This window comes from Mustela lutreola, chromosome 3 (assembly GCF_030435805.1).
Source record: "Mustela lutreola isolate mMusLut2 chromosome 3, mMusLut2.pri, whole genome shotgun sequence".
Lineage (NCBI taxonomy): Eukaryota > Metazoa > Chordata > Mammalia > Carnivora > Mustelidae > Mustela > Mustela lutreola.
In genome coordinates, this window is record NC_081292.1 from 49,294,638 (window position 1) to 49,310,102 (window position 15,465).

The window sequence follows — 15,465 nt, forward strand, 5'->3', positions numbered from 1 at the left end:
AACCCTTCCAAATCTCTTAATAGTATTGTGACTTTAGAAAATTCATTAATTGGGGTGCCCGGATGGCTCAGTCAGTTAAACGGCTGCCTTCCGCTCAGGCTGTGATACCACGGTCCAGCATCAGGCTCCCTGCTGATGCTCCCCCTACTTCTCCCTCTCCCTCTGACACTCCCTCTGCTTGTGATCTCTTTCTCTCTGTTAAATAAATAAAGTCTTAAAAAAGAAAAAGAGAAGAAAATTCATTAATTTATTGACCCTCAGTTTCTCTAACTGAAAAAAATGGAGATATAAACACCTTCTTTGCAGGGTTCTTGAGTGGAGATGTATATAAAACATTTAAGTGAGAGTGAGTATCTTCAGGGATCTGATATGTAACCTAAGATCATAAGACACAACATAGAACAGACGATCATAAGACAAAAGACAGAACTGTTAGAGACTGTGGTTAATTGAAGAATGCAAGCTCAACTAAATACATTTTTTAAATTACTTTAAACACTGACCCTGTTATACAAAATGTATCTGCAGGCATGATATCTGGTTTTTACTCCTAACATATTGGCCAATAAATATCCAATATTCAAGTGGTATATAAAATATAAAATTCTGAGTAGTCTGCAAATATTTTCTAGCTCTGTGTAAGATGTGGCTAAATATGGGATTATCTACTGATTCAACAAATATTCAGTGCCCATTACATACTAGTAAGTACAGATACAGATACTAAAAGAATTAGTTCAAAGAATTTATAGATGAGAGAGAGAGAGAGAGTAGATAAGTCAAAACATGTCCATTACCAATACCACTAACAATACTGATACCACCCAAATTACGTTTCTACTTTCACTTTTGCATTAATATTATATGCAAGGCTTTGTGACCACCTGTATTCTTATATATAATTTTTAAACATTGTTAATATTTGGAATTTTAAGTAATTTTATTTTATTTTTTAAAGAGTTTATTTATTGGGCACCTGGGTGGGTCAGTGGGTTAAAGCCTCTGCCTTCGGCTCAGATCATGATCCCAGGGTCTTGGGATCGAGCCCCGCATCAGGCTCTCTGCTTGGCAGGGAGCCTGCTTCCTCCTCTCTCTCTCTGCCTACTTGGGATCTCTGTCTGTCAAATAAAATGAGTAAAATCTAAAAAAAAAAAAAAAAAAAAAGAGTTTATTTATTAATGAGAGAAGAGAGCATGAGGAGAGAGGTTAGCAGGAGAAGCAGACTCCCTGCTGAGCAGGGAGCCTGATGTGGGACTCAATCCAGGAACTCCAGGATCATGACTTGAGCCAAAGGCAGTTGCTCAACCAACTGAGCCACCCAGGCACCCCAAGTAATTTTATTTTAGAAACAGTAGATTTTCCTTTTTTAAATTTTATTTATTTATTTTTTCTAAGTGGAGTCCAACATGGGGCTTGAACTCACAACCTGAGATCAAGACCTGAGATCAAGAGTTGGATGCTTAACTGACTAAGCCACCCAAGTGCCCCTAGAAACAGAATACATTTTACCTAGATCAACATGGTTGTTTTCTGTGAAATAAGCAAGCTTGCTTAATTAATGCTAAGGCTTCTCCCAGGTTTAAGATTCTATAGTTAGGAAACACCAAACCATGGAGTCATCACATAAGAGGAAACACTAACCAAGTGACTCAGAGTCATTCTTAGAGCTAAAGTACTTCTTAATACATTTTGAGCAAGTTTCTGTCATGTGAGACTCGTCTCTCAATGCAGAAAGTACAAAATGTGGCAGCTTTCTGACTCCATCAAAATTGGACTGTCCTCTATTACTATCATGGGTTAGATTTTCTGAACTTGTCTAAAATCTGAGCAAAAGATGTTTACAAAGCCTATTTCCAATGTTTATTTTATTTTTATTTTAAAATAAATTTTTTTTTTAATCTGTTGATTCGTGACCCAGGCAAGCTGCTGCAATTAACTTTTAGTTTCCTCATCCTCAAAATGGTGAGGATAAGAACTAAGATTTATCAGGTTTATTATTATTTTTTTAAAGATTTTATTTACTTATTGATAGAGAGCAAGAGAGGGAACACAAGCAGGGGCAGTTGGAGAAGGAGAAGCAGGCCTCCCACTGAGTAGGGAGCCTGATCCACTTCAATCCAGTTGAACTGATCCAGTTCCATCCAAGGAACCTGAGGACCATGACCTGAGCCAAAGGTAGCACTTAACGACTGAGCCACCCAGGTACCCTGATTTGTCAGCTTTAAAGGAGACAATGTTTGCAAAGCACTTAGCAGAGCCTTGGCATGCAGTAATATTCCATAAATATTGTCCAGTATTTTGATTGTCATTTCTACCTCCACACAGATAGGGCCCTCTTGCTTGTCTGAACAATCTTTAATGATGTTTCCATAACTACCCTTGTCAGACATTTTTGCGGAGGCATCGCTGCTTCGAAAGCCTCTCTCCCAGGCAGTCACTGAAGATTAGATATGAACCCAGAGCTAACTCAGCCTAAGCCCAAGCACTTTGTTCTTCACCCCAACCATTACGAGGAGGTAAGAGTCCTATGAGCAGACCTGGCCTCTTCTTTCGTCTCTTTTGCATTTTGGGTTTCTGCTTCAGTTGTATATATGTATGAAAATATTTTTTAAGTAGGCTCCACACCTAACAAGGGGATTGAACTCATGAACCCAAGATCAGGAATCACAATCTCTACTGACTGTGCCAGCTAGGCACCCCTTCAGATTTTTAAGGGTGAGTCTTGGAGATACCAACACGCGTGCACGTGCGCATGCACACACGCACACACACACCTCTCCAATGTGATAAAGCCCAATTTCCTTAGCCTGCCATTGAAGACTTGCATTATCTAGCTGGAACTGACTTTTCTAACCTCCTCTCCCTGTTGCTCCCCTCCACTACTGGTGCAGCCCACTCCTGCCCAAACTGACCTGTTATTCACCATGCATGCTATGCCCTTCCCATCTACATGCTTCAACCCCAGATGCTCAGCCTTCTCCCTCATATCCAAATTTCACCCTATTTCCAGGATCAAAAGGAATGTCAGATCTTTGGAAGGCTTCCCAGAATCCTTCCCAAAGAAAGTGCTTGGGCTTCAGACTGAGTAGACCCAAGTTCACACCTAATTTTCATCTCTAACCAGCTGTGTATTTGTGATTCTTTATAAAATCAGCACCTGGGGTCTTGCCAATAAATAAAAACTTAGCCTCTAGCACTGACAGGAGGTCTAATTGCACAAACAAGGTATATAGGCACTAATCACATACCTCAGGTATACCAACGATTACTTCCTGCCTCAAACTATGGTCATCTCTTCTACTTATTTATAGACATGGTATAGGAATAAATGGATAGCTATTGGGGAAAAACAATTTGAGCTGAATCCCTAGTCTCATTCCCTATACTAAAATAAATTTTAGACGAACAAAGGTTTTAAATGTTAAAAATGAAACATCAAAAAAAAAAAAAAAAAAGAAAAGAAAAGAAAAGAAAAAAATCAACAATAATGAATGAATGAAATAAAAGGTAAATTTACTTACAAATTGGGAGTGGAGAAGGACTTTCTAAGCAGTACACAACAATCAGAAGTCAACAAATGAAAGGATTGATGGGTATAGCTAGTGAAAAAATTCAATGTTTCTACAGGAAAAAAAAAAGCTATAAAAATTAAATCATATCACACTGAGGAAATAATTTTTCAACCTGTATTATGAAGGGCTATCTTTCTTAATTTACAAAGAGCTCTTCCCTATCAAGAAAAACTGCTGAATATATTAATAACAAAAATACAAAGTGTTTGGTCAGGTAGCAAATACACATGATTAGTAACTACAAAATTATTTGATTCTGATAATAAAGAAATATAAATGAAAGCAAAAGATACAATTTTTAACCTATTGGACAGGCAAAAACTAAAAAGATAATATTCAATCTTGGTAATGGTGTAAGGACACAGGCTTTCTCATGCACTGTTTTGGGGGTACAAACTGGTGCCACTTTTGTTGAGTACAACTTAGCAAAATTTACAAAAATAAAAAAAGAACACTCCTTCAATTCACTACTTCCACTGCTAAAAATATATCTTAAAAATAAATTCAAGACCTACACAGTAATAGGCTAGTTGCAATACTTTTTGCATTGGAAAAAAATGAGTTATTTGTTAATAGTTTCCTGGTAAATTGAGTCATGATATATATCAAAATGGAATTCTAGGCAGTTGTAAAAAGAATGATATTGACAAGGATACATCTAAGAAGTACCATGTGGGAAAAAAGTGTAGAAAGAATATGACCCCATTTGCATAAATTTGAAGTATGGAAGTGGGGTGGGTTGAGTGAGTATCAATGAACATACTTAACTCTAAGTATTTTACTAGAAAATACATATGAAATGGAAGCATTTACTTTTGGGGAAAGGAATCGAGTGCAGAAGGGGACATGTGGAACAGAGGAATATTTTTATTTTATACTTTTCTAATCCAGTCTAGGGCCCAGGTCTAGTATACATATCTGTGTATATTACATTGGAATGGTATATACATAATAATCAGCTCATCTACTGTGGACATTTGTTCCCAGGCTATCTATTAGAACAACTGGAGAGGCCCAAAGTTTTGAGCCCTGGACAGGATTTATTAACTGGATTAATAGAAGTACAATTCATTACTATATGGAAATTGAAGCATTTTTAGAATGAAAATCCTTGACAGTGAGATATTGAAACTACTGGTTATGGAAATTGAAAAAAGTGAAACATATATAACTATGATGGGAGTTATTCTGCTGTTGCAAGGGGAATCAGGAAAGGGTAGATATGGCTTTACCAACAACTTTGATGTTTCAGCTCTAGCCTGACAAGTGATCCAAAATGTCACATAGTATTTACTTTCAGTATCAGCAGGCAGAACCTTTTAATAGCACACTTACCATTTTTCTTAAAATGAAAACTGAAAACACTTTTTTTTTTTTAAACTAATCTTTAGGTCCAGTGTGGAGCTTGAACTCATGACCTTGAGACCAAGAGTTGCATGCTCTACCAACCAAGCCAGCCAGCCAGCCCTGAAACCAGGCCTTTATGTGGAGGCTGCCATCACCTACATAATCATGTTTAGAAATGAATGAAATCTCTTTTCCAACAGTGAATATGTGGCTCCATGAGTTTATTAGTTGTGAAAATCTGAATGTATTCAAACTTACAAAAAAGAAAAAGGGTTTTAAGCTTCATGCCAGCCTAATGCCCTACCTGTTAGGAGGGCATTACTCCTAACTGTTAGGAGTCATTTGCACAATCACACGGGAGATTAATTGGGCTTCCTGCTACCACTTACGTCATGTAGGTAAAAAATGTGCTCAGGGGTTCCAGGGAATGATTCCGGAAGTATTCAAATTCTCTGCATAGCTTTTTCCTCATCTCCGTGTCAATTTTGGAAACAGTAAGTGGATTTGTTTCATTAGCCAAGAAGTTGCCATAGTCAGTGGTCTGGAGATGAATTTTCACATCTGAAAATTAAATGAAACCTCAAATCAGATTAAAGTTTGAACATGCATACATAGCTTTTGCAACATTAATTGAATTTATTGTGACTTTATGATAAATGTATATTAAATTATTATTATCTTATTAGATGTGTATGCCTCTGTATGATTTAGCCTTGAGTGTCACTCTCTAAAGCAATAAAAAATTCAGTGTTAGTACAGATATTCTAGTACAAAAACAACAAACTCAGTTATCAAAACAATCTAGAACTATTTAATACAGTTGAAAAGAACACTAACAACCACCTAGTCCTAAGTTTACCTGAGCCAGTTGTAGTCATTTGGGACTAACTGCTCAGAAAGCTGTTGAGAAGAATCCTAAAGCTTCATCTTGCTTGATGGAAACAAGAAATTTATTAGTAATATTTACCATGGGTACGAGAGGTGGAATGGGCAATCAATAATATCCTTTTAGTATAGATGCAGAAATTGAGTCTCAGTGGGGGCTAAGTGGTAGAGTTGTAGAGAAATAAGGGTTGAATTGGGAGATGGCTCTCCTTACTCTTAAAACCCAACATCATTTCCAGAAGACCACACCAGGCATCCTGTAAATGCCAATGTTTTTCAATGCTAGGTAAGTGCTGAAGCATTATGTGGGATAGGAGGAGAGGTAAGAAAGACCAGTAAGCAGGAGGTTGTCCCCAGGAACAGGGGGCTTGGCCTTGGCATGGCTTCCTTTTTATCCGGAGGCTTACTGGGAGCCCTTGTTGGCTATGAACTGATTGCTACATTAGCTGATCAGACGGTGAATTTGCAATTAGGCTCTCAAGTGATTGTAAAGTATCTGAGATTCAGAGGACAGGCATGTTTCCTTAGTACCTGGAGAAGATTATGCACTGAAATATTCTTTATCTGACTGCAGAATTTACTAGTTCAAGTACTTATTTAATTAAAAAAAATACATACTTTTTTGGGGGGGGGCATGTCTTGTTTGGCTTTTCTTTTGGCAGCTCAGATTTTTTATACAGTTTGACAGTTTGCTTTCTCAGCACTGAGGAATATTTGCCAACAGAAGAAACACAAATGTTATTTCTTTCAAAACCATGATATTTTGCTCATGCGGCATATGTTTCTTTTAAGCAAAATAACTCCCAAACCTTTCAGCTGCCAGTGAGATCCTGAAATTCAACGTCTCAAGTGTTTCAGACCCCACAGCAATCATGTAATACCGTAGTCAATGGAAAAACAAATGAAATAGAAGGAACCCTTTTTCCCCAGCACCAAAACAATCCAAAGGACCCTTGCACTGAGATTCTCAGAGAATCTCAAAATCTGAAATGTTTGCTCTGAGATGGTAACAGACTGCTAATAATATCAACAATGCTTATAGTTGTATAGTTTTCAAAATGGGCTCACGTAATTTTTTCTCTGCATTTCCCCAAGCGCTTATTTAAATAGGTATGTAATAAAAAGGACTCTGTGGTCAAATAAATTTGGAATAAACAGGCTTCTTAGCTGTAGGAACTGAAAGCCTTTAACACATTACTTTGAGTGATTTTTTGAAGAGTATGTTCAGAACCTCCCAAGCCACTAGGAAACAATGAAGCCACCACAGAGCACACTTTGGAAAATTACACCACTTTTTTATCCAGAGAAGTGACGTTTTTTCTTTTTTATTCAAATAAGGAAATGGAATGTTTTCCAAACTGGGATCACTACCAACTGAATCAATTTAATAGGTCCCAAATGGCAAAGAATGGAAGTATTAGATTAAGCCATTGTAACAATATGAGCATATAACACAGCGTAGCACCCACACATGTGCATGTGTGTCTATGGGGCAGCATAAAAATGTGTCCTCTGTGGCTTGCAGTCACTAGGGTCAGTGAATTCTTGGAGATCACTTGGTTAGTGAGGTAGGTTGAGGCTCTGGGACATCATGATTAATTCTACTAACCTGCTGGTCAGATTAGTTTTAGAACATGGTAATTTTTTTTTTTTTTTCCCTGTGCAGCTTCCAGTCTGGGGCTCTCTCTAAAAGTGAACATCCAAACCTTTCACACTCCAGGTAGGTTTTATGCCAAGGAAACACCTTCGAGAAGAACCCACAAGGGGTGTTTTCTTGAGCCATCCCCTGCCTTTTCCCTACACCCTGCAGGCGCTGAACTTTAGAAGTTACCTGGCTTTTCTGAACTCTGTTTCTTCACCTATCAAATGGATACAGAATCCATGCTTTTGGGTTGATGTGGGGATTAAACAAGTGGAGGTAAGTGAAGAGCCAGCACTCCTATGGAGGAGCTACTCCATGATGTTCCCTTTTCTCTTCTCCCTTTTACCCACCTACTTCAGCGATCATCTGATTCAGCAGGCTAAAGACTTTGGTTCTTACTGTCTACACCAGAATATTCTCAGCGAATACACTGGCATCAGCCATCAGATTTTGTAATTACTCGGATTTTAGTACATATACCAATTTCTGTAAAACCAGGACGTCTCCCTCCATTTTTGCTTAATTTACTGCATTTCTTACGGTGATAGAGCTTTCTTACTCCCAATCCCTTGCACTGTTCTTTATTGCCCTCTCTGGTTTCCACTCCACGTGCCCCTGGTTTAGAATGGCCACCTGACATCAAGATTACTGCCGTGAGCTCTTAAATTGAATCTCCCAAGCTCCCTTCTCCTCCTGCACTCCCTGCCTCAAACTCAATCTTTCCTAAGAATTATTTGGAATCTTGGAGTCACTGACAGTTGTAGGCAGATTAAAAGGACTTTGCTAAATTTGTAACGTTTTACTACTGACAGAATGGCTCTCATGGACATTATCTCTTAACTTGAGCAAATATTCCCATTTCATAGATGAAGAAACTGAGGCCCAGAGAAGTATGTTTATGTTTTCTATGCTTGCAAGTACTTGACTGAAGATTCAGACATGACTCTTGGCCTCATTCATTTTCCTAAAGCTCCACAATCAGATCTCCAAGGTCCTTCAAGATTTTTTTCCCAGCCTAAATTCCGGCCTTATCTTCAGGTATTCTAGTACTGCAGCCAAACTGGTTTACTCCTCACCCATATGCTTTTATTTAAATACAGGAATCTGTAGTTCATTAATTTTCCCTCCTGGCCCAGAACGCCCAGCCACCTCAACACTGTTTGCTAACATCTCACTGGCATTTTCCTAGCTTATAGCCCTGGAGATCTACTTTGCTTTTGAATATATGTTTGATCTATAGGTTTAAATTGTTCTTGTATTTTAGAACTTTTATTGTTTTTACTTATTTATGATATCTTCTCAACTAGAGAGCTGTTTAGGGAGTGCATAATATTTTGTTTATCATATTCTTTATGTCACCCAATACAATTTTTATCACATAGATTAGCTTCAAATATTAGTAGGTTTAATTTCTTTCTTTTTTTTTTTTTTTTAAAGATTTTATTTATTTATTTGTCAGAGAGTGAGCACAGGCAGACAGAGTGGCAGGCAGAGGCAGAGGGAGAAGCAGGCTCCCTGCCGAGCAAGGAGCCCCATGTGGGGCGCTGGGATCATGACCTGAGCCGAATGCAGCCGCTTAACCAACTAAGCCACCCAGGTGTCCCAGTAGATTTTAATTTCTGATTAAAACCTACGACCCTGGGGTTCCTGGCTGGCTCAGTCAGTTAAATGTCTGCCTTTAGCTCAGGTCATGATCCTCATGATCAAGTCCCACATCGGAGTCTCTGCTCAGTCAGGGGTCTGCTTCTCCCGCTCCCTCTGCCACTTCCCCCCGCTTGGGCTCGCTCGCTCTCTTTCTCACACACTCTCTCTCTCAAATAAATAAAATCTTAAAAACAAAACAAAACAAAACAAAACACCACACACACACACACACACACACAAAACAACAGGGGCACCGGGGTGGCTCAGAGGGTTAAGCCTCTGCCTTTGGTCAGGTCATGATCTCAGGGTCCTGGGATTGAGCCCTGCATCGGGCTCTCTGCTCCGCAGGGAGCCTGCTTCCCCCCCCCACCCCCGCCTGCCTGCTTGTGATCTCTCTCTCGCAGACGCGCTCTCTCTCTGTGTGTCAAATAAATAGATAAAATCTTTAAAAAAACCACAAACAAACAAAACCCCCCAAAACCCCCAAACAACAAAACACCTAGGGCCATATAGCACTTCATTATATAATTCCATGCATGTTATCAGGATTGAAACTCCTCATTCTGGCTCTTATGCACCAAACAGGTGCTCTCTGAAGAACACAATCAGCTACATAGGACCATATATGAAACACCATTAATCATACTATGAGATGGGAAGAATTATTTGAGGAATTCAAAAGTCTAGCAAAAGAGGGAAAACTAGTTCTTGTTGTATACACACAGTTGTTCAGGGAGGGGCTTATGAATTCCTAGGAATTCTTATGATTAGCAGTTTACAAAACATTTTCAGAAATTTCTGATGCTCCTGATAACTGGGAGTTAGGCCAGGGAGATATAATCTAAGGATCAGATAAGAAAACACCATGTTAAAAGTTAAGCAGTCTGGCTTAATATCCTACAGCCAGAGAATGGAATTGCTAGGACTTGAACCCAAACATGTACACTTTTCTAATGTGAGTTTTCAGATTCTTTCTATGTGCAAAACATAGCCTTAGGGCCAGGGAACTAGGACAGCAAAGTAGACAGTCTCTACCCCCTTTTTAAAAAAATGGGTATTTCTTTTTAAAATTTCAGCTTTACTGAAGTGCATCTGACAAATAAAACTGTAAGGTATTTCAAGTATACATCTGATAAACATATACAACATAAAAGTATCCCCCCCCCCAACCTATCTGACACTTCAGTGGCCTCACATACTGATGTTTACTGCCCTTAAAGAAGCTTGTAACACAGAAGGAGATAGATTCATTTATTAGTTTATGAGTTAAGTCCTTAACTGTTAATTCAGTGTGCAAGATAATCAAGCAAGACAAAGGTACACCCCTGGTCTGACACATCTATACAAATGTCACAGAATCAGGTCCTTCATAAGGTACAACAGAGTATGAAGTTAGGGGTTGTCAACTGTACCCCAACATGTCTGCAGTAGGAAACGATTTACAGAGGAAGTAACCTGAGTGGAGACTGGAAAGAGGAATGAGTGTTCTCTAGGCAAACAGGATAGAGAATGGAATTTGTGACTGAAGGAAGAACTTTACAAAAGGTAGGAGGGTTCTGAGGAAATGCTTGCAAGGTAGAGATCAGCAAGACTCCTCCACCCTTTTGAACCAAGGGTGAAGTTGATCCTGCCTGATGAAAGCCATTGAAGTATTTCTGAACAGGAAAGTGACGGCATTGGATATGCATTTTTAATACAAGGTGGAAAAGTGCTATAATTAGAGGCACAAGTAGTATTTAAGGGAGCATGAAGAAAGTTCTTTGAATTAAGTCTTCCTCCTATATATATATTTTTTTCCTTTAAAAATAGATAGTAGGTATAAATATAGGTAAAAAAGTGAAAAGTCGTCTAAACTTGTCAACCACCGCCACCCACTCACTCCTAGGTGCAGGTAATTACTATTTTTAGTTTCTGTTGGATCCTTTCAGTATCTAGACCATCATATAGAAAATGTATTTTTAAATTTATCTGCCTTTTTACTAAAGAGTACTATACCACACATAGTTCTTCCTGTTGCTTTCCTCCCTTAATAGAGCTTGGTGGTCTTTCCATATCAGTCCTCTTAAGGGGGTATCCTCATGCCTTCTTTTTTTTTTCCTTTAATAGCTGCAGAATATTCTGTTATGTGAATGTTATATAATTTGTTTAATCAGTTCCCTGCAGATGGACATTTGATTTGCTTCCATCATTGGCTATTCTAAACAATGCTATATGAAATCCTAGGCCAAGTGTATATGCCTTTGGAATTTTGATAGGTATTGCCCAAATTGCCCCTATTAAGAGTTCTTATTTTTCAATATTTTTATTCTCCAGAGTGGGAGCCCTTTTAGGGCAGGGATTATATCTTATTTAGTTTTACTTCCTCAACTCTAGCTAGAAATGCTTAACATGTTGTTATAAATTAATTCCTATTGGAAATGAAGGAAGGTCGTGCCCCCTAAAGGGACGTAATTGTTAGTACGATAGAATCAGAGTCCCTCATCCCCTTTTAAAAAAATATAGCAGAGAGGACAAAGGAAAGGTTCAATCCACAGAGCCAGCAGACACTTCTCACCATGTATTTTAGAAAATATCAAGTACTAAATTCTAGAGCTCTAAAGTGTTAACTTTACCATCTTGTCTTTTTTGAAGAGGAACGAATATTTAACAGTCTTATTTGTCATTTAAAAAATTCTAATGGGGGCACCTGGGTGGCTCAGTGGGTTAAAGCCTGTCTTCAGCTCAGGTCATGGTCTCAGGGTCCTGGGATGGAGCCCGCATCGGGCTCTCTACCCGGCGGCAAGCCTGCTTCCTCCTCTCTCCCTCTCTCTGCCTGCCTCTCTGCCTACTTGTGATCTCTGTTTGTCAAATAGATAAATAAAATCTTAAAAAATAATTCTAATGAAAATAGCCATATTGCCATCAAAAGAAATGGAAAAAATGCATGTTATTAAGTGAGAGAAACCAATATGAAAAGGCTGCATGCTGTATAATTCTAACTATACCACGTTCTGGAATAGGCAAACTATGAGACAGTAAAAAGACTGGTGATTGCCAGAACAGGTCCAACAGAGTACTTTTAGGGTAGTGAAAGTATTTTGTATGATACCATAATGACAGATACATGTCATTATCTATTTGTCCAAACTCGTAGTGTGTAACACCAAGAGTAAACCACAAGGTAAACTATGGACTCTGAGTATTATGATGCATCAGTGCAGGTTCTTCGATTATAACAAATGCGCCCCTAGGCTGTGGTGGGGAATGCTGACAATGGTGAGGCTGTGCGGGTGTAGAGGCCGGGGGTGTACAGGAAATCTCGGTACTTTCTCCTCAACTTTGCTGTTAGCTTAAAAAGTTGCTCTAAAAAAACAAAGTCTTAATTCTTAAAAAAAAGTGTTAATTCTCTAAAAGAGTATTTCATGTCCTTTTAGCATTATTATTTCGCTGCAAAGTCACTTTTAAAGGTTTTAAAGTTTCCATATGGTACAGAGTTCTAGCACTACCAGTGGGACGCGCCACGTGCACTAGCCTTGCTCTTTTGTCTCTGGGAAGGACTGAGTCACTGAGTGTCCTAGCATCTGATTCAGGTCACTGTGAGTCAGGGGCAGATCTTGGAACAGATGAGTATTTCTGATCACACTGGCACAATTATATACGCAGTTAAGCACAAGAATGAATTCTAGGACGTTTCAAAGCTTTGCTAGACAATCTTCATTTTCTCTTCTAAATTTACCTGAAATCATATGTATTCTTTCTAAGTAATTCTAAAATAATTTGTCAGTATCAGAACACTTCTGAAGTCTAGAGAACTTGAAAAGACTAAAGGCAAATTTAATCTTTGCTACGTTAGCTTTTCTTTTGCAGAAAGTGTCTGTGTCAACATAGGGTGCCACAGCGACAGTCTTACCTACTCTTCTTCATCCATTACTGGTACAAGGCATATTTTGTGCAAACGTAAATAGAAATCCCAAAGTCCTTAACATCTGTTCCAATAAATGACCTTGATTTCTTTTCTCCAAGTCTCTCTTTTTTTTAAAAAAAGATTTATTTATTTATTTGACAGAGAGAGAGAGAGATAGATTACAAGCAGGAAGAGAGAGAGGGGCAAGCAGGCTCCCTGCTGAGCAGGGTGCCGGATGTGGGGCTCAATCCCAGGACCCTGAGATCATGACCTGAGCCAAAGGCAGAGGCTTAACCCACTAAGCCACCCAGGAGCCCCTCCAACTTTCTTTTAAAAAATATTTTATTTTTAAGTGATCTCTACAGCCAATAAGGGGCGTGAACTTAAGAAGCCCAAGATCAAGAGTCACATGTTTTACTGATTTAGCCAGCCTGCTGCCCCTCTTCTCAATTTTCGAGAAATCCAGCTCAGGAGACGGTTGGGTTTCTCTCAGCACATTTGCATATGCAACAGTTGCATTGCTTTTCACAAGTTATTTCCCAACATCCTATGGAATAATCAGTAGAGCAGACCTTATTATTTTCGTTATCAAAATGGAGCTGGGGTGCCTGGTGGCTCGGCTGTTAAGTGTCTGTCTTAGGCTCAAGTCATGATCCCGGAGTCCTTGGATGCAGCCCAGCACAGTGCTCTCTGCTTGGCAGGGAATCTGCTTCTCCCTCTCCCTCTGCCTCTGCCTGTCACTCCCTCTTCCTACGCTCTCCCTCTGTCTGTCAAATAAATAAATAGAATCTTAAAAAAAAAATGGTATCAACATAGACAATAATCATTTATTTTCAGTTCATGCTCAGGAGACATGGACATTTTAGTGGAAAAAGAGATGTGGATATGCCTGCACTCCTTGACTAGAGTGTCAGACCGGCCGCGACCATTTTAAGCATCGGTGTGCTCAACTGTCACCTGCAGACGTGAAATCCTTATTTAGATTTCTTTTCTCAGCAGCCATTAGAACGTGCGGCTAATGACTCACACACCTGATATTCCTGGGAGTCTCCAAACAGACTGGCCCACAGATTCAAACATAGTTGTGAAATGAATGGTTGAAAAAAATATATTATTAGGAGGGAAGTAAGATAAAAGCTGAGGCACAAGGACAAGAAAGCAATGGTGTAGGTGCCAGGGTTTCTTAAGAGAGCGCAGGGACAGCTCTGGGTGGTCCATGACCCCTGATAGTACATGGAAAATTCTGTATGCATGCACCTCTGTATTTTCTAAGAAGATTCTTTCTTCACGTCTTCAAGAGGGTCTGAAACCTTTTTTTTTCTCTCCCAAATTGAAGCGGAGGGTTATTTAGTGAGTTGGCTAAACGTGATTTCGTATCACATTTTAGGCATTTTATGTATTGTTTGTGTTAAAATTTGCATTCTTTAGCTCATTTAAAAGCTTGGCTGGAGGTGCCTGGCTGGCTCAGTTGGCGGAGCTCAGACTCTTGGCCTTGGGGTCATGAGTTCAAGCCCCATGTTGGGTGTAGAGATGACTTAAATAAAGAAACTTTAAAAAATTAAAAAAGTAAAAACTTGACTGAAAACTAAGTACAATTCTTTCAAGTGGCTTCTGTTAGAAACACTCATTCTTCCCTGCATTCACTCACTTTCTGTACTTCAGTTTAAGTACATTTTCTCTTTTTATTTAAGTATAGCTGACATACATTATATTAGTTACAGGTTTAGGACACAGTGATTCCACAAGTATACACCCTAATGAAATGTTCACCGCAGTAAGTGTAGTTACTATCTATCACACTATGAAGTTACCACCATACTTGCACAGATTTTCTGTACACGATTCACATTCTCCAGTCACCAAACTCCTCATTTAATAAGCTAATGTGGTTTAGAGGTTGGAATTATATTGTGATTATTTGCAGCTAACAGAACTATTTATCATCTGAAAGATTTTTCTAGCTGCCTCCACTGCTAGGGAAAGGAGAACATCTAACTCAGACTGACCAGCTCTGCCTTAACTCTGGCTCTAACTGCTCAGAACCACAAACAAGTGACCCAGGACCCCAGCTTCTGCCAAGTCACCTTCTGGTTTGTTTTGTTTTTGCTTTTAACACCTTTCCTAGGAGTTTCGATCCATATTGCTTCCCTGTTTTCTCTAGAATAATCTTGTGGTCTTAAAGCACCTTATTATTGACATATGTTGATTTTATAAGTACATTTCAAAATGAACTAGTGTAGCTATTTTTATAATAAAAATACTGTATTACAGATGTGAAATCTTTGGTGAAGTTTTGAAAATATTGTAGCTGAAAGATGATTTCCAGAATAAAGGGAGAAATGTAGAGGTATAAGTCAATAGGTATGAAGTTTCAGAAACACAAGGTAAATAAGTCCCAGAAAGCTACTGGATAGCCTACAGAAAGTAGTTAATACACACACACACACACACACACACACACACACACACACACACACAAATAACAGAGGGCA

The 15,465-nt window shown here is 38.9% G+C and overlaps 1 protein-coding gene and 1 pseudogene across 1 annotated transcript in view; one reads left to right on the top strand and one right to left on the bottom strand.

Moving 5' to 3' along the window:
* LOC131827828 (small ribosomal subunit protein uS2-like) overlaps nt 1-15,465 on the top strand; it is a 183,511-nt pseudogene that overhangs the window by 151,132 nt on the left and 16,914 nt on the right.
* The window catches only part of ATP6V0D2 (ATPase H+ transporting V0 subunit d2), a 44,562-nt gene that overhangs the window by 27,413 nt on the left and 1,684 nt on the right, over nt 1-15,465 (bottom strand). Inside the window, exon 2 of the mRNA XM_059166090.1 lies at nt 5,309-5,480. Coding sequence (XP_059022073.1) covers nt 5,309-5,480 — 172 coding nt within the window. The remainder of the gene's footprint in view (nt 1-5,308; nt 5,481-15,465) is intronic.